We start from the raw sequence: 20,750 nt of genomic DNA, 5'->3' as shown, positions 1-20,750 counted from the left end.
CTAATTAGGGGCCAGTAGACCTGGCAAAATCAACCGACGCAACCCGAAAATAATCCAAGCTTTTACGATAGACCTGGCAAAACGGGTCACTCGGGTTGGGTACGGGTCGGGTAAGTTTGGGTCGGGTCATTTCGGGTCTGTCACATATTTCAGGTCGGGTTGGGTCGGGTCGGGTCACTTTCGGGTTTCAGGTCAATTTCGGGTGACCTGTTGTCGTGTCATTTCGGGTCGGGTCATTTTCGGGCATAGGTCATTTTGGGTCGGGTTGCTTTTGAGTTAATGGCTAAGCACTTAAGTTAATACTATTTTGATTAAGAAATACTATTTTGCAAATTTAACTATTTATTAGGGATTATTGTAATCAATGAAACTTTATTTTGATATATATAGTATTAATATGAGTTAATACTAGTCGTTTCAGGTCATTTTAAGTCACTTCAAGTCATTTGGGATCAGGTAAGTTATGAGTCGGGTCTTTTCGGATTGGGTCACCTCGGGTCGGGTCAACATTGGGTCAAACAATGTTCGGGTCTGGGTCTGGGTCGGGTCGGGTTAGTTCGGGTTTCGGGTCGTATTCGGGTCAAGCAAGTTCGGGTCATTTTCGGGTCTCGGGTCAGCCTTTTCGGGTCGGGCCATTCGGGTCTGACCCATTTTGCCAGGTCTATTTTACGAACTCGTAACAGACCCGATCCGAAATGACCCGATCTGAAACCACCCAACCTGAAAATGAGCCGACAAAACGTAACTTTCATTGACCCCAAAAGACTTGAAACGCCTTTTTTTCTCTTAATCATTGACCCGAAAATAACCCGGTCCGAAACAAACCGACCCGCTTGACCCGAAAATGACCTGACAAACATACCCGAAACAATCCGAAAACCCGAAAGGACCCGACTCGAACTAACCAGATAATGTGGCAAACCCGATCTGACCCGACCCGAATTGATCAGACCCGAACCCGACCCGTTGACCCGTTTTGTCAGGTCAAGGGGGGAGCATCGGTGCAAAACCGGGTCGGACTGAAACTGAAAATAAAATTTAGGTGCACCGAAGACCCAATAAAAACATATTCGGTCTTAAACCCGACCGAATCCGTATTTTTCGGTCTGGTTCGAGACAAGTAAATTATATACTGCTCATGTATAACGAAACTTAGCTGGACTTATTGTTGTTATTATCGACCTGAAACTAGACCTTAGTGACCAATCCTCAACTCTATTCTCGATCAACTATTCTCTCTTAAAACAGATATTATTCGTTTTAAGGTTAAAACGAGCCAAGTATATTAAATAAGACAAAAGTAAAATGTATCGGAAATAACAAGATAGTTGTCCTAATTATACTAGGTGAAATATTACTCAACCCATTTTAAGTTTAAAACGAATATTTTTATCTTAAATTAGAATCGTGGAGGTTTTTTTGTGTGTGTATTTTTGTTTTCTCGATTCATACGGTGCGTAGTTAGTCACTTTTACATGATATAAGTCTAGAAATATCTACAATCATCACGCATTCTCGCCACATCATCCCTTCCATCCACCTCTAGACATTTCCATGCAAATTAAACCTAACAATTTCTAGACCACACTAGAAAGTCCTTACTCCTAAAGAACAATTGAGAACTCTCTCTATACATACATCCACTCCTATATATATATATTCACTCAACACCCCCACTCCATCTCATCAACTCAAAAACAAAATACAAAACACAAAAAAACACAAAATCTACAATAATGGCAAAACTAGCATCATTTTCCACAACTCTACTAATCCTAGCAACACTTCTTCTAGGAACAAAAGCACTAGTACCCTTCACAAGGGGATTATTCGACTTAGACGACCCATTCCGCATCCTAGAACAAACCCCACTCTCCCTCCCAAAACCCGGCCTCGGTAATCTCAACCTCGACACAGCTACCCTAGCCTTAGCTAGGGCAGACTGGAAGGAGACACCCAACACGCACATAATAACCCTAGACATTCCTGGCATAAAGAAGGATGATATCAAGATCGAGGTGGAGGAGAACAGAGTGTTGAGGGTAAGTGGAGAAAGGAAGATTGAAGAAGAAGAAAAAGAAGGTGACAAGTGGCATCGTGTGGAAAGGACAAGTGGCAAGTTTTGGAGACAGTTTAGAATGCCGTTTAATGCGGATTTGGAAAATGTCAAGGCTGAGTTGAATGATGGTGTGCTTAAGATTAGTGTTCCTAAGATTGCTGAAGATAAGAGGAAGAAGAATAAGGTTATTGACATTGTTGGTGGTGATAATGCCAACACTGTGTCTAGTGGTGATGAGATTAAGGCTACTAGTAAAGCCGATTTGTAAGTCTGTAACTGAAGAAGTTGTCGTACGTGTTTGTTGTGTTTGTGAGACTATTATATGTGACAGTGTGAGCTTGATAAGTGTAAGAGTGTAAGAGTGTGAAAGTATGAGTATGTATGTATTAACTACGGAGATATTCCAATAATGAATACAATTCAACCTGTGTTTTTTAAGGTTTTTGTTCTTTATCAGAACAATTGTGTTTTTAAACTTTGCAATTTGTGTGATCTGATGTTTCTATTATATCACAAATTCTCTTATAGACCTGAGATATTGTCTATAGCTATAAATATCGACCTTTAGGCCCGCTCGTCCAGTCCGCTAATTATTACGTGTGCTCGGATAAGTATTTTTACCCGAAAAAAATAAGAGGGCGGGTCAGCCCGCCAAGTTAAATGGACGGGTATGAACAACAAGAAAATCTCGTGGGTCAGCCCATTAGGCCCGTTTACTATTTAAATCATTTACTTTAATTCTTACAAAAAAAAATGATATTTTCAAAGGAAATTGTATTAATTTAATATGGATGTGGAACACTAAACTAATATATAAAGGTTAAAATATAACGAAAATATTTATATATTTTAATTAGTAAAACATCTAAATTGAAGTTTCGTGTTATGGTCCATTAGCCCATGGGCTGCCCGACTTTTGATTAAAGGGCGGACAAGGGCAAGGATAATTGACCCATAATTAAGGCCCGGCCCGCCCACTAAGGTCTTAAAGGCGACTTTTTCCTTCATAGCCCAGTCCATGTCCGGCCCAAGCCCGCATTTGAACAGCTCTAGTTATAGATATGTCAAATATCCATACACTTTAAGCCTAAGATAAGCAATAAGTTGCATGGTAGAGTCTAAAAATGTTGCTACTTTAAACATATTTGACCGTCTTTTACTTTAAACAAATATATCCATCTATAGTGAATATTGTAGACTGTAACATTGTTTGACAACCCATGCTATTTAACATGTGAAGACACTACCCCTCCATCAATTAGTTTTCTTACTTAGTATTTTGGTTGCATCATAAGCCTAAAGGATAAAAAATGTCCACAAAGACAATTCAGCTATTGTTGTAACACAAAGGAGTTTTCCACTCATAGCCTCATGGATAACCCGCATTGTTTTCAACTCGAACGACAATTGAAGTAGAGCAAAGCCCTTGTTGTTGTAAAGCCCATGTTGCTTCAATGGAGAAAGACAAAAGCTTGTGAACGGTGTTAGTATGAGTTTCTTAACCGAAAAAAATAATCGTTGAGGTCCTTAACGATATTTTTTTTTTTGCAAAGTTTAGGACTTTAGGTCCTTGTTTTATCCTTAACTCGAGTAAGTAGTAACCGTAGACCTTGATAATTCGCAGTGTATAGCTTGAATACTTTAACCGTCTGTTTCACAAGACATGCTTGCTTCACTTGGTCTCAATTATTTGTTTATCTTTTATGGAATATACAAAGAACAAAAATAAAGAGAGATATAATTTAGCACAAAATCATACGGAGTAGTATATAACTAGAGCTGACCATCAACACAGGCTGACTCGGCCGCCTTGACCCGTTATTTTATACAACTTGGCTCGGCCCGGCTCACCCTTGACCCGGGCCCTAAAATTCCAGTCCGACCCGTCATTGGCCCGTCTCAAGCCTTAGCCCGGGTCAAGCATATCCTAACCCGACCCGGCCAAGCCAAGCCCACCCCTGTCATGGCCCGGGTTTGACCAGGAGAGTCCGGCCCGCCCCGAGCCCGGCGTACAGGTCTATTAATAATACAACACACTATATTGTCGTTGACTTGAACATTTTACAACGTATTTAACGGGGTTGTACTATTGGAAAGTACAAGGTTTGGGCTCACCATTCCTTTTCTCTGACTTACTCCGTACTTCTTTTATTGGGCTCAAGCCGCTCAATCGCTCTGGTTTGGTCCATTATTTATTGTTTTCTTTTTCAAGAAGTTCAATTATTCATACATCATACCCAAGCTCATTTGAACCTTTCAAATTCACCAAGTTTTCCTTGTAACGGATATATTTGTCGCAAACTTACGACGGATTAAATATTATTCATGTGGGTAGATAAGACAAAAGCAATCTGTTAAGTCTTATCCATTGCATTTCCAATTGCTTAGAAGAATAGAAGGTAACACTATGCAATCCTCAATTCCTCATGAAAGAAGAGTGAAACTACCTCAAACCCTGGTTAGTCAAGTGTAAATTTTTTTTTTTCTACCAAAGTGACTGAGTGTAGGGGAGCGCGGGAGTGCCTCAAAGCGTTGCAAAATGGCAATGAATTGAGAGATCTCGGGTTTGACTCCCTACACGAGAGTGTTGCGGTATCCACCTGCCAACCTTGATGACTTACCTGGTCCCCGATTTGCAGGATATCCGGGCTCACCACTCCTCTGACTTACTCCCTATACGAATCTTTGTACTATTCTCTTGCATACCTTTATGTAGAATTTATTATTTTAATCGACTTAATAACATATTGTATGAAAATGGTGTAAATTTAAATTTGGTGTTACTTAAATTTGGTATTACCTGTTAATATTAAAAAATGTACCGAGTAACTACTAACTAAATAAGTAGGACATAATCAATGAAAAATCTTGAGACAATTATGATTTATGAACATCAAGTTCTTTTCTATCAACACCAATTTAAATTACCTAGCTAGTGCTTTAGCCTTCATGTCATATGCTCCATAAGAAAACAAAAAGTGCACCACTCAAACACACACACACACAAATTTACAACTAAAACATAAAAATGACAAATAAAAAATTAAAAAAGACCACATAACAAAGATGAAATAATCATCACATAATTAGGAATAAATAATGTGAAATTAAAGTCCAATCAAAGATAATAATCTAGGGCTTAATTACTACTAATAATAATATGATTAACTTAACAAATACGGAGTAATAATTATATTGAAGAAGATAAATTATTATTATTATTATTGTTATTATTATTATTATTGTCGCCGTTGACGTTGTTGTTGTTGGTCTTGTTGGCAAGACTATGTTTGTTGTTATGCATCCAAACCTTCAAAACTCTCCTCTTAACACCAATTTCTTGACAAAATTGTTGCACAACACTTTCTTCTTGTTTTTGAATTTTCCATTCAACTTTTTCAGCAAATTCCAACATTTTCTCCTTTTGTTCTTGACTAAACTTTGTCCTAAACCTCTTCTTATTATTAAGTACCCCTTGATTAACACCATAATTATTATTATTATGCTTCATTACCATAACTCCTCCACCATTACCATACCCATACCCATCATGACCATGACCATCATGATGGTATGCCATGTTGATGGGTAATGACCTTGTGAAAGGTATAACATTTGCACTCCCTAAAATTACCTTTCTACCCCTAGAAGGGTAAAATTGTCCATTTTCACCTTCAATTTCTTTTCTATGGAAATTTCTATGACAATTACAAACACAACAAGTTAAACCTTCAATACTTCCTTCTTCACCACTTGGCATAAATTCTCCACATCCATCTAATGCATTTCCTCCCATGCTTGCTGCATGGTTCTTTTGACATTCCTTATATTTTACCACCACCTTCTTTTTTACCACCTCTGTGAAATTACCATTATACCCTTGTACTTGAAGATGGTGTTGCTCATCTATGTTGCCATTGTTTGATGATGGTGGGATGATGAGTGATGGTGCATGATCATGATGATGATGATGGGTCATGTCATGCACATGATGGTGACCATGACCATGACCATGGAGTACACCAAGATATGCACTAGAAATTGGCATTGGGATTTCACCTTCTTCATGGTTTGAAATTTGATCCATAATTTATGTGATTTTTGTTATGGAATGGAAACCTAAATAAATAAAAAATTAAAGAAATAAGGACAAAAAGCACTTAATTTATAAGATTATAAGAATCAGAAAAGATATGGTTTTAAGGATGGTCTTAAATTCTAAGGGATATTAAATATTTTAAATTTAAAAAAAAAAAGAATTATTTGTTTTTAATTTTTTTTTTTTTTTTTTTTGAGAAAATATTTGTCAACTCTTTAGGAAGCAAGAAACAGGTCAAGCAGAAGTAAATACTGAAATAAGGTTTAATGATATGCCTTTTTGGTGTGTTCAATTACACTAATATTATTCCAATAAAAGAAAACAAATTATATAAAAAGAATGAAAACATAAGTTAAGATGGTCTGTTTTTTTGCTGAAATCTAAGTGGATGCCATAATCTTGTCATCAATGAAGTTGTACAATTGTTGGCTAGCTAGTTCATCAACTTCTTCACCATTATGGAACTACCTACAACAATTAAGATGTGACCAAAAATATTATTTATGTTATAATTCTAATTTATTTAATAGTTATGCATGTCACCTTCATTAATTTCGGTAATTATCTTGTAAGACGGCCTTACATTGTGAGACTGTCTTTATGTTTAGTTATAAAATTTGTGCATTAATTTTATAATGGGAGTAGTTAATTAAGTGCAAAAATGACAATGTAGTTTAAAATTACTAAAATTCTCGGGGTAAGTCTTCTAAGTAACTGTTTAACACTAAATTAGTGTGAGACATGAGATTTACTACACTAGGAAAAGAAAAAGAAATTAAATAATATAAAGAGACCGTCTCACTACTTATAACATGAAAATGTGACAAAAAAGATTATTTAGTAAATAAATAATTAGAGTTGAATTATGCATGTCAACTTCAATAATTTTATGAGGTCAGGGGTTCGATCTCCGCCCATGAGAATGAAGCAAACCCTTTGGCCAGCCGTTTACCTCTTCGTGAGAGTACGCGCGACGAGGGGATTATACACTGTTGTCGACGGTGGACACCCCGGTTTACACCAAAAAAAACTTCACTAATTTTATAATATGTGTAGTGAATTAGATGCAAAATGGCAATGTAGTTTAAAATTACTAAAATTCTAGGAGTAATTAGTCTCATGGCAGGTCGTCTTATGCTAAATTAGTGTGAGATAGAGATTTACTACTCGAGAAACTAACAAAAGAAAAATAATATAGAGTTAATTAAGACCATTTAAGAATTAAGACCATTAATAAAACACTTATTCTTACTTAAGAGTTAAGACCATTTAAGTTAAGACAACACTCGTAATAATGTTGAAAATTAAAAAGGTCGTGAGAAGTTTAAACTTAAAATCGTATTAAGCAAAACCTGCTGTTAATAAAATATTAGTTGTAACGATGATTTATTTGGGGTCGGCTAACATTAAGCATGACATGTAAAAAAAACATTTTAAGGGTTTTGAGCTTACCAACATTAACTTAAGCTGTTGTTGCATACTTAGTCGGACAAATTGGTACGATGAAGGACATTCTTGAATAATGTACTAAGTATTGACTTAATATAATAATAATAATAATAATAATAATAATAATAATAATAATAATAATAATAATAATAATAATAATAATTAATTAAATGGACAAAATAAGACAAGTATTTTTGAGGTTATTTGGTTAAGTTTAGTGAGAGAAAATATAAATAATAAGAGAGAGAGACAGATGGTGATTTGAATAGGAGAGGGGAGTTAAGGTGTTTTGCTAGTGATGCTTTAAACACCTAAGAGCTTAAGTTTATATGTGTAGTGAAAGGCTTAAAGGGAATAAGTGAACGTAAAAAGAAGTTAGAAATGATTATTTTTACAACAATTCTTATATAAAACCGTTTTCACAAATGCTATTGTAAAATTAAGTAATATTTTACCAAAATAATCTCACGCAAATAATTACCGTTAACTACCACTTTCCATAATAAGAGCATCAAAATTCGTTTTTGTAATATGTTTTGTAAGGATTTACTTTTTTTTTTTAAATGTAACTTATAATTCTTGATGTAAATAAATTCTCTTTGGTATCTGCTAATTTTATCTAATTATCCCAATTTGACTCGAGGTGATCGAGTTATGTTTCATATTTTGTGATGAAATGTCGTCAGTCGTCCTGAGTACCTTACTAAACCTTACTAAATATGGAAATGAGATAATTAAATTGAAACAAAATTAATAAAAATCAGGAGCCAAATTATAGTAACTACGTAGAATGGTATTTATATAAATATATCGACTTTGTATTCGTAGAGCACATATTAAGAACCTAATAATTAAAAGAATCACAATGCAAGAATTTTCCACACTAAAATACTAAATTCAAGTGTTAATTCATTTTTATAATATTTAGTGAAATATTTATGTGAAATTTTCTTTAATTATGTTTATTAACATGTGTTTTAAGAGTATATGTATTTTCTAAAATGATGTTGTGAGTATCCAAGTGCGGAGAATACTATTCCTTCTTGGGCTTCTTCTAATTAAGAGAATATATAGGAGGAAATTAATAAAAGTGTGTAAAATTGTACGAATTTAAGTGTTAACTCTTTTTTATAATATTTAGTTAAATATTTGTACGAATTCTTCTTTAATTAAGCTATTAATAACATGTGTTTTAAGAGTACATGTTAGATAAACAAAAAAAAAAGTTAATGTATGTAAAATCGTAAATAATCCATTTTTCAAAACGATGTTGTCAGTATTCAAGTGTGGAAAATAGTTTTTCTTTTCAAAATTAGGAGCATAGTCGGAAATTAAAAGTGAAATAAATGAAAAAAACAAGAAAAGGGTTTGATAGTTTTTGCTTTGCTTGCAAAATCAGACATCAAGTTTACGCCATATAGATGATATGTTGATCAGGGGTGCATGTGTGTCAGTGATCAGTATGAATAAATGTAGTGGAACTTGAAAGGACACTAGAAATTAAACCACACATACATACATGATACATACCAATATACGAAGTAGAAATGTACTCCGTAGAATTTTACTGTATCGTCTACTCCACAATAAAAAAAGAAAAAGAAAAAGAAAAATGAAAGCAATAAAATCGCTTGTTATAACATAAGCGAAATAAAATAAAAGAAATGTAAAGTAAGTAAACACAGATTTACGTGATTTACTAATAGTGTGTTAGCTAACTCTAGTATTAGGCATAAGAAATTTGTTGATCAAATAGATTACATACAAATTTCATATAGTTTAGTATGATTTGTTGTTAAGGCGTGGCTTTGAGTGTTTGAATACGTAGTATTGCGAAGTATTCTTTAAGACAATATAGAAAACCTAGAAATGCTCAAGAAAATCTTAGCCTAGACTGATTATTTGAAATCCTAACTAGATACGGAGTACTATACTAGCGAGATTCTTGTGCTACTCGTTCGAAGTGACAACTAACAGATTTAAAGGACAAATACAACATCGCTATTTCATGTCATTGCTACATAAAGTGTTTTTCGAATTTTTTTTACATTTGCAATCGTGGGCTCGTGGCATATATCTAACTTTTAATTTTACATGCACATATGTATGTCGAGTACTTATCAATAAACTAAAAATATAGTTATATTAACAAGATATTCTCATTAATTATGGTAAAATTAAGTTTATAATTGAATATCTCATGAGAATGTAGTGTGAAATTTTCCGCATTAGGTTATTACTGTATGCTAGGGCAAGAAATATAGTATGTCTAAAATGTTTATCATGAAGTAAATGTTTATCTATTCTATCACTTTTGTATAGTTCTTTTGTTTTTTTGGTATATAAACATCACCGTTTTCCTTTACGTTCCATTTTAATCTATGAGAAAATCATTAATAATTCACATGAGCAAATGGCTTTTTTCTCTTTTTATATTATATTTTAAATTTATACAATAATTAGTTTGGAATTTCCTAAATAAATATACGCTCCTTTAATTTCATGAAAATAACCTTAAATATATCTAATACCACATCATTATATATCTATCATATATAGTGACCATGTTAACTAATAACATTTCAATTGGAGCTTTACCCAAACATTTGTGTATGACAATTAAAAAACAAGTTCTTTTAATAAATATTTTTATATTTATTGATATGATTGTTAGAATATATTTTGGTAAAAATTTATCGAGTTATTAATTTAATTTGTGAGTTAAAGTGATCGATCTATGGCCTACGGATGAAGTAAAATGCAACGATATGGACGAGCGGAAATGCAACAAAATAAGAGAGTGACACGAGGAATTTTGGTGACGCGGAAAACCCGATGTGGGAACAACCGCGGGGGGAGTCGGAATCCCACCAATTTGACACTATAATCGAGAGGATATGTTAGGGTGCAAACTCATGTCTCACATCGATAGAATAAAGATGGAAGATCATCTTTATAAGTGTTTAGAGAATATAATAGTACGAGGCCTTTATTTTGGGAAGGAGCCCAAGAGTAAATCCGTGAGGGCTTGGCCCAAAGCGGACAATATCGTACTATTATGAGCAGAGGACACAGATGCGGCAGAGGCCCAACATAAGGATATTCACGCTTCCGCATAACAAGTGGTATCAAAGCCCAAGGTTAAAAACTTGGGCCTAGGCCCCGTGACGTACAAATGGTGGAGCTTGGAGAGCGGGACAGATAGCATTCGCGAGTCATGGACGCATGGGCTCGATCTGGCAGACTGCAAGTAAGGAAATACAATGATTAATTTTCTACTGGCATATTGCTATGTGATTGATGAAAACGTGGGGGTATGAGTGTCGGAGTGCGGAATGAGATGATCCTCTAATTGTGACTTGCTTCTCTTTATATAGTTGTTGTCTTGCTAGGGTTGAATGTTTTCCTGCCTTTGCTCTTGGATTCCTGCGTCTGCTTCTGCTTCTGTAAAGTAGGGAGTAGTTGCTTAATAATAGGATGTGGTTAGTTGACTTTTCTTCCCCTTTTTATGTGAGATATTTTGCTGAAGTGTGTTTGTTTTCCAACTTCATCTTATGGTCCATATCGCGCCACGTAATCAATCCTTCCCACTTTTTTTCGTCCAATGGATAGATGACACGTTATTACTTAATAAATTTGTAATTTTTATCCCTAACAGAATATAAAATTGATCATGAGACTCCAACCATCGCCTGCAGTTTTATCCACATTTCAAGCCCAAAGAGCATTTATGTGAGTAGATGTGTTAGAATATAAAATCGATCATGGAACTTTAACTATCAGTTTAAATTTTTAATTGAGATGATTTTACATTAACGTATATAAAATTGTCTTTCACATAACTAACTCGCGAATATAACTTTCAAGTTTCAACCAAGTAAAAGTGCTCCCTTTGCCAAACTACGATGGCAATATGTCACGGTAAATCATCTGAAAAATGGCAGCAAAGTAGCATGAAAAAGGGAAAGTGGCAAAGTGGGGTAAAATATTCTTCACGCTCCAGATTTACCCTGAAGGAAAAACAAGAAATCAGGTGTATTATTATGGACGATGGAGTAGAGTAACAGGAAAAATACACAAAAGAAAGTTAAATACTAAGGAGATGTCTAATACTCTAATGTATTGGTCCCGCATGTGTCAGAAAATAGGAAAAAACCAAATTCTTATTTAAGTTTAAAATTTAAGTTTAAAGTATCCATCCGTTTTGAGTTTAAAATAGGCCAAATAATATAAATAAATCAAAAATAAAATGTGTAAATATAGCAAACTTTGAGCAACTATTTAAGCCTTAAAACGGATATATCTTGTTGTATTTGCGTCTTTAATCTGTTAATCGACACTTTGAGCAACTATCACCCGAAACCTTAACAATATCCGATTTAGACTTTCCTATATCTGCCTGGTGTTAGGATTTCTGTTTGGGATTTTCTAGGTTATTCGTATTGATCGGAGCGTTTTATATAAACTTGTTCTATTTCTGTTTGGTCATTTCTAGGTTATAACAGTTATGTATATCATAACAATTTGTATATGAAACTCTGAAATCTGTATATTTGAACGTAGGTTACACATCATTAATGAAACACGTAAATTTATGTGTTGTTTTCTTTGCATTCGTTCTCTTTTATCATCTCTTGCTTTTAGTATTACATATATATGTCTTAAGGTCGTATTCTTTTTCAGATCTTGAAATGAATCGATGATCCGAATCAACTTATAAGATCTCAACTAAATCAATCAACTTATAGGATCTCGAATCGATCTCGAACTTATAGAATCAATCAACTAAAAACTTATAAGATCTCGAATCAACTTATAGGATTCGAATCGAATCGACTTTATAAGATCTCGAATCAATCGAATCGAATCGAACTTATAGGATCTGAACTAAACTTATAGGATCTGAACTGATCTGAACTTATTGAATCTGAATTGAACTAAACTTATAGGATCTGAACTGATCTGAACTTATAGAATCTGAATTGAACTAAACTTATAGGATCTGAACTGAACTGAACTTATAGGATCTAAACTGAACTGAACTGAACTTATAGGATCTGAAATGAACTGAAATTAAGTGACTTTAAGTCCAAAAGAACATGGCTTAGGAGAGGCTAATTGGAAAAACACAAAAAAACAAAAGGAAGTTAAATACACAAAGGAGAAGGTGGTAAGGTGGTTTGGTCCCGCATGTGTCAGAAAATAGGAAAAATGAGAAGAAGAGCATGCTTCCTGCTGCAGAAGCATTTACTTTTAGGAGAGGGAAGGGAGAGGGAGAGTGTTGTAAGTAAATATCATGAAATTTAAACAACATTACTCAATATGACAATGATGTATTTCATACTAGTGTATCATGTAGTATGTACTACATACTTGCCTTTCGGAATTTCTCATCAAATCCCATCACATGAACTGCCAGGATGAGGTTGCATTTTCCCCACATAATTTATGATTCAATGACTCTGCTTCATCATAATTAGATGACTATTTTCACAAGTATTTCTATGTCCATGTGAATATGTCATTTAATTTGTTTTTGTTTTTGGGTGTCGTGGACCGTGTACTCGATGTGTTTGGTGTTACGGTGATGCTCGCTAGGTCTAGAGTTAAGTGATCTCGGATCATGATGATATTTGAAAGACTCATAATTAGTCGTTCATGTTTGATCGGAAGAGTTAGTAGAAGACGTGAGCGACATCATTGTGGTGTCTCTCGCCTGTATTCCTTCTGTCTACAAACATTAACAATAACAATAACAATAACAATAACAATAACAATGTCTTAAAATCTCGTAGATATCATATGCTAACAGGTTATTATTACAGATGTCTCCTCACTATTAAGCCTCTATCTTAAGCTAATCCTTTTATACTCAAATAAAAGAATGTTCCTAAACAGAATTACTCAAATCAACACTTTTAAACCTTATATAACATCAAAAACATATCAAAATAGTCGATAAATGCAAAATCCCAACCGACGACTTGCACGCACTTGTCAATTATCATGGAGTAGCATCACGCTATTGACCAACAACACGACTACAACGTGCCACTCATCAGTGACGCAACACACCAAATCTGTAGTCATCTCTAAGTCTTTGACGCATCACAGTCTTATCACTTACGATAAAGTTACTATAACTTTACACTTTTGCTATAGCAATAGTAAGTATGTACATGTACATAATAATAATAGTGATTAAGAGAGATGATTATAATTATGAACGAAATAGTAAGGGTTAGAGGTGGCAAAAAGATAAAGATTCAATTATGATATGATAATCATGTTTGATTATGTGATTCCAACTAAATAGGTAACGTAACTAGCATTATTTCAAAATCGATTAGACAACATCCCTTAATAATCCCTCAATTCCACCATATTAATACCCGTTTTAAGAAGGGATGACAAAATTAGTGAGTGTATCTTAAGACAAGCTAAGTACTGTAATTCCACTAGCCAATTTTGAATGCAATACAGCAAAGGTACTTGCACACAATAATAATAATAATAATATTGATTGAGAAGATGGATGAATCTTAAAAATATGGCTATCACATCACATGGAAAATTCAGGTAGGTAGTTTAACTTGAATCATACGTTGCTCCCTTTTTGCCTGCATGTCCTTCAATATTTGAATTCACTAATTCTTACTCCCTCGGGCTTGCTGTTTTTTTTTCCATTTCATTATAATACTCCTCACATATATTAGAGAAATGAGAAGAAAAATAAAAGCCAGAGGGAGTATTTAATTTAAAACGGACATATCTAGACTTGGTAAAATTGACCTTGTCCGAATGATTCGACTGTTCCGACAAGACACTCGAACATAAGACCCGAGTTTGACCTAAACCCGAATTGACCCGATTCAATATAACCCGACCTAAATGTTTATTGTTGCATACACTGATTATTATCCATAACCAACTTGATAATAGTTGACCCGAAAATTACTTGAATTCGAAATGACTCGGCCCGACCTGAAGTCTGAAAACCTGAACTTGACCCGGTTGACCTGTTTGCCAGGTTTGACATATCCGTCTTAAAGAATAAAACGAGTCAAATATATAAGTGGAATAAAAAACACAAAATTTAGGGGATATCAAACTCTTATCTCATCTATTTATATGAGCGATATTTAACTCGGTTTACAAGTAAGAGAAATATAATCGTCTTAAGGAAAGACAAACTGCCTTAATTAGGTTGAAAGCACTTTCCAAATGTTTTACCAATTTTAGTGTTGTAATCCCTTTAATTACATGTGCTTTCAATTGATTACATTAATCTGTTTAGTATGTCTTTGCTTCTACTGTTTATAGTCGGCAGATGTTTGCAAATTGCAATCTCATCATTTCACTTCATTTCACACTCCTTAAGCTCATCAACATTTGGACCACCATGCATAAACTTATTTACTTACTCTCTTTTACTTCTCTCGCAATTCAACCATAAATTTACGTTTGACTTTTCTAGAAAAATTTAGTTCAAATTAGATTAAGATTAGTTAGTCAAATTAGTTTAATCAAGATCAGTTTAATTCAGATTAAATCCATTAAATTCGGTTCAAATTAGTTTAGTTTAAACAATTTTGGCATAAAAGCTCAAGACTTAAATGTCCTTGATAAATTCAATAATACATGTAGCTTGAGAAGGTTTAGAACTTGTTCAACTCGCACCAAATGCATGTAAATTTGCAAAATCAAGCCGAACTTGAATCACGATTGTTCAACCAAAGAATATGTCAAATAACTTAGTTGATAAAGTTATAAGAGCTAACCAAGTGGTGTTACTCCCGTGGTAGCTGAGTTAAACCTTGAAGCTTGCAGAAATGCAGGAGTTGAGAGGTCTCAGGTTCGACTACCAGCTGGGGCGATGATCACTTGGCCACTACAGTCCCGAAGGGGGTGGCTTACATGGTCCATGTGGTGGTGCGGGAATGCATGGGCCCGGGGGGACTTAACCCCCTCGTCATCAAAAAAAAAAGTTATAAGAGCTGATATTCATGACCTGAGTAACTGGGTTCGAACCCCGTCAGCATCAAAATTAGTCTATATACCTAAAAAAATGCTAAAATGCATTGTAATTTTATCCTTTGTATAAATTTAATTCGCTCGACTTATTATAACTAGCTTCAGTTTGAAGAAGATTAAATATTCAATAGTTAAAGGCTACATACAAAATCAGATTTGTAAATTTAAACAAACTCAAAGACCATTTTATTTTATTTAAAAAAAACAGCTACATATAAAGCGTAACGCATGTTATTTCTCCTTGAGTTGAAATATCAATTTTCATATTTTCATTCTAGTAAACGATGTTGAATTACTTCTCGAAATTCAAATTGATTGTAAGACAAAATAATTAATTTTATTAGCAAATAAGCTTAGGTTTTGTACATTCGATTGAGACACGAAATTATTTATCAAACATATTTTAATCCTTGTCAAACTAAAGCCAAGAAAAGAGAGAAAAAAAAACAGAAAAGATTAAAGTTGGAGAATTCAAAATCTTGTCCTTTTGTGTTTTATTTTATAGATGCATCTAGGAAAAGAGGATTTTCCTCAAAAAAAAAGGAAAAGAGGATGGGTGAAAAAGACAAGTCAATAAGAAAGTGAGGGGTGAAGACGTAAACCGTAATTATTTTCACTAACCACTAAAACAAGTGTATTGCATATTAGGCACTCATCTATTCGGAAATGGATCCTCTCCATTTCCTTTCTCTCCATGAATAGAGAGAGTTATTGAGAATAAGGAAAAATCTTTGTGTCTTTCGGAAGATGCAGACTTACACTCAAAAGAATTCACAAAATAGAATATTTTAATAATTGAGAGTGTAAGACTGCAAATCTCTGAGACACAAGAATTTTTGGAGAATAAGAGGGAGAGGTAAACTCACAAATTTTCTCTCTAAAAAGTATCTTTTTAAATAAGGAAACTTTTGATAATTTAATTATATACACTAAATAAGAAAATTAATAAATATAATATATTTTATTATATAATTATTTCATTAAAATTAATTTTTTCATAAAATTATATAATTTTCACTAATTATAATATTTTAATTAAAGTATAAATAATATAAGACAATAAACTATTAAATCTTATTGATATTATTATTTGAGAATGACATGACTCATACATTTATATTATGTATAAACAAAACTATGATTGGTTTTAAGAAAATATTATGAAAAAGAGATTGATACTAACATGGTCTGGTACGACCTTAGGAGTGGCTCAAATTAAAGTGTAATACACAGTTTTCGGCACTACAGGGTCCCTGAATAAAATTCAACGAAAATCTCACAGAAAGTCCCTCGGGTCAGATAAAGCAGCCACACAAAATTTGAAGACCAACGGGAGACATTTGAGGTTGCTGGTATTCTATGAACCGGCATTAGCCAAAACTCGGATAATTGTGAAAAATGGATTGATACTTGTTTTTTGGGGTTAAAGTTCAATAGGGTATTTCTTCAAGAGACCTCGGATATGTGCTAGAAAAACTGGATGAAAAAGAATCATGGTCCGGTACGACCTCTGGAATGGCTCAAATTAAGATGTATAATACACGGTCTTCGGGATTTCAAGGTCCCGGAACAAAATTCACCGAAAATCTCACGGAAGATCTCTCGAGTCAGATAAAGCGGCCACACAAAATTTGAGGACCAACCGGGGACATTTGAGGCTGCGTATTCTATAAACTAGCATTTGCCCAAACCCGGATAATTGTGAAAAAGGAAATGATACTTGTTTTTTGGGGTTATAATCGAATAGGGTAACTCCTCAAGAGACTTCGGATACATGGTGGAAAAATCTGGAGAAAAAGAAACATGGTCTGGTACGACCTCTGAAATGGCTCAAATTGAAGTGTATATAATACTCTGTTTTCGGGATTATAGGGTCCCGCACAAAATTCACTGAAAATCCCACAGAAAGTCCCTCGGGTCAAATAAAGCGGTCACACAAAATTTGAGGACCAACCGGGGACATTTAAGGCTCCTAGTATTCTATAAACCAACATTTGCCTAAACTCGGATAATTGTGAAAAGGGGAATGATACTTGTTTTTTGGGGTTATAATCGAATAGGGTAACTCCTCAAGAGACTTTGGATACATGGTGGAGAAATCGGTAGAAAAAAGAAACATGGTCCAGTACAACCTCTGGAATGTCTCAAATCGAAGTATATATACACGGTTTTCGGGACTATAGGGTCCCGGAACCAAATTCATTGAAAATCCCACGTAAAGTCCCTCGGGTCAGATAAAGCGGTCTAGCAAAATTTGAGGACCAACCGGGGACATTTGAGGTTGCTGGTATTCTATTAACCAGCATGAGCCCAAACTCGGATAATTTTGAAAAAAAGGAATTGATACTTGTTTTTTCGGGTTAAAATCGAATAGGGTAACTCCTCAAGAGACCTCAGATACGTGATAAAAAAAACAGGAAGAAAAAGAAACATCGTCCAGTACGACCTCTGAAATGGCTCAAATTGAAGTTTATAATACTCGGTTTTCGGGAATCCAGGGTCCTGAAACAAAATTCACCGAAAATCTCAAGGAAGGTCCCTCGCGTTAGATATTGCGGCCACACAAAATTTGAGGACCAACCAGGGACATTTGAGGCTGCTGGTATTCTATAAACTAGCATCAGCCCAAACTCGGATAATTGTGAAAAGGGATTGATACTTGTTTTTTGGAATTATAATCGAATGGGGTAACTCCTCAAGAGACTTCAGATGCGTGGTGGAAGAACCGGGAGAAAAAAAAACATGGTCTGGTATGACCTCTGGAGTGGCTCAAATTTAAGTGTAATACATGGTTTTCGGGACTACGAGGTCCCAGAACAAAATTCACCGAAAATCTCACGGAAAGTTTCTCGGGTTAGATAAAGCAGCCACACAAAATTTGAGGACCAAACGGGTACATTTGAGGCTGCGGGTATTCTATTAACCAACATTCGCTGAAACTTGAATAATTGTGAAAAATTGATTGATACTTGTTTTTTGGGGTTAAAGTTGAATAGGGTAACTCTTCAAGAGACCTTAGATATGTGGTAGAAAAACGGGGAGAAATAGAAACATGGTCCGGTACGACCTCCGGAAAAGCTCAAATTAAAGTGTATAATACTCGGTTTTCGAGATTCAAGAGTCCGGGAATAAAATTCACCGAAAATCTCACGGAAGGTCCCCCGCGTCAGATAAAGCCGCCATACAAAATTTTAGGACCAACCGGGGACAGTTGAAGTTGTTGGTATTCTATTAACCAGGATAAGCCGAAACTCCAACAATTGTGAAAAATGGAATGATACTTATTTTTTAGGATGAAAGTTGAATAGGGTAACTCCTCAAGAGATCTTGGATATGTGGTAAAAACTTCGGCAGAAAAATAAACAAGGTCCGGTACGACCTTTGGAATGACTGAAATAGAAGTGTATAATACACGGTTATCGGGATCCAAGGGTCCCGGAACAAAATTCAGCGGAAACCGCACAGAAGGTCCCTCAGGTCAGATAAAGCGGCCACACAAAATTTGAGAACCAATCGGGGATATTTGAGGCTGTTGGTACTATATAAACCAACATTAGAAAAAAATTCACGGAAAGTCCTTCAGGTCAGATAAAGCGGCCACACAAAATTTGAGTAACAACTGGGGACATTTGAGGCTGCTGGTATTTTACTAACCAGGATCAACCCAAACTCGGATAACTGTGAAAAATGGATTCATACTTGTTTTTTGTTGTTAAAGTTGAATAGGGTAACTCCTCAAAAGACCTCGGATATGTAGTAGAAAACCGGATAAAAACGAAACATGGTCCGGTACAACCTCTGAAAAGGCTCAAATTGAAGTGTCACGGTTTTCGGGATTTCAGGGCTACACAAAAAACTCTTGGGAAATGTCACGGAAGGCCCCTTAGATCAGATAAAGCGGCCACACAAAATTTGAGGACCAACCGGAGACATTTGAGGCTGTTGGTATTCTATAAATCAGCATTAGCTCAAACTCGTAAAATTGTGAAAAAAGGATTGATACTTGTATTTTGGTGTTAAAATTGAATAGCGTAATTTTTCAAGAGATCTCGGATATGTGGTAGAAGAACTGCGAGAAAAAGAAATATGGTCCGATACAACATATGGAATGTCTCAAATGGAAGTGCATAATACACCGTTTTCGGGATTTCAAGGTCCCGGAACAAAATTCACCGTAAATCTCACTGAAGGTTCCTCGGATCAGATAAAGCGGTCATACAAAATTTGAGGACCAACCGCGGACATTTGAGGCCGTTGGTATTCTATAAACCGGCATGAGCCAAAACTCGGATAATTCTGAAAATGGATTTATACTTATTTTTTGGGATTAAAATCGAATAGGGTAATTCCTCAACAGACCTCAGATATATAGTATAAAACCGAGAGAAAAAAACATGGTCCGGTACGTCCTATGGAATTGGTCAAATAGAAGTGTATAATATACGATTTCCGGGATTCTAGGGTCCCGGAACAAAATTCACTGAAAATCTGAAGGAAGATCCCTCAGGTAAGATAAAGAGGCCACGCAAAATTTGAGGACCAACCGCGGACATTTGAGGCTATTGGTATCCTATAAACCAGCATCAGCCGAAACTCGGATAATTGTGAAAATGGATTGATACTTTTACTTGAGGGTTAAAATCGAATAGGTTAACTCCTCGAGAGACCTCGGATACGTGGTGGAAAAAACCGGAAGAAAAAGAAACATGCTCCGATACAACCTCTAGAATGTCTCAAATCGAAGTGTGTATTATACGGTTTTTAGGATTTCGGGGTCCCGGAACAAAATTCACCGGATATCTCACGGAAGGTCCCTCATATCAGATAAAACGGTAACACATAATTTGAGGACCAAACGGGGACATTTAAGGCCGTTGTTATTTTATAAACTAGCATTAACCCAAACTCGGATAATTGTGAAAAAAGGATTCATACTTCCATTTTGGAGTTAAAATTGAATAGCGTAACTTCTCAAGAGACCTCGGATATGTGGTAGGAAAATCGGGAGAAAAAGAAACATGGTCCGGTACGACCTCTGTAATGGCTCAATTAAAGTGTATAATACCCGATTTTCGGGATTCTAGGATCCCGGGACAAAATTCACTGAAA

At 35.0% G+C, this 20,750-nt stretch overlaps 2 protein-coding genes across 2 annotated transcripts; one reads left to right on the top strand and one right to left on the bottom strand.

Annotated features, from left to right (window-relative positions):
• Positions 1-1,574: 1,574 nt before the first annotated feature.
• On the top strand, positions 1,575-2,495 carry LOC141621148 (16.9 kDa class I heat shock protein 1-like). Its single transcript, XM_074437840.1, has one exon. It carries the CDS (start codon positions 1,737-1,739, stop codon positions 2,325-2,327), a length of 591 nt encoding a protein of 196 aa, XP_074293941.1. The 5' UTR covers positions 1,575-1,736; the 3' UTR covers positions 2,328-2,495.
• Positions 2,496-4,936: 2,441 nt separating this feature from the next.
• On the bottom strand, positions 4,937-7,957 carry LOC141622255 (zinc-finger homeodomain protein 4-like). The gene is made up of 2 exons (XM_074438301.1): positions 7,611-7,957; positions 4,937-6,626 (listed from the first exon to the last, which is right to left on the bottom strand). The coding sequence occupies exon 2, from the start codon at positions 6,144-6,146 to the stop codon at positions 5,250-5,252; it is 897 nt and encodes a 298-aa protein (XP_074294402.1). The 5' UTR covers positions 6,147-6,626; positions 7,611-7,957; the 3' UTR covers positions 4,937-5,249.
• Positions 7,958-20,750: the final 12,793 nt, after the last annotated feature.

This window comes from Silene latifolia, chromosome X (genome assembly GCF_048544455.1).
Source record: "Silene latifolia isolate original U9 population chromosome X, ASM4854445v1, whole genome shotgun sequence".
Classification (NCBI taxonomy): Eukaryota; Viridiplantae; Streptophyta; class Magnoliopsida; order Caryophyllales; family Caryophyllaceae; genus Silene; species Silene latifolia.
This window is presented reverse-complemented; position numbering and strand designations above follow the sequence as displayed.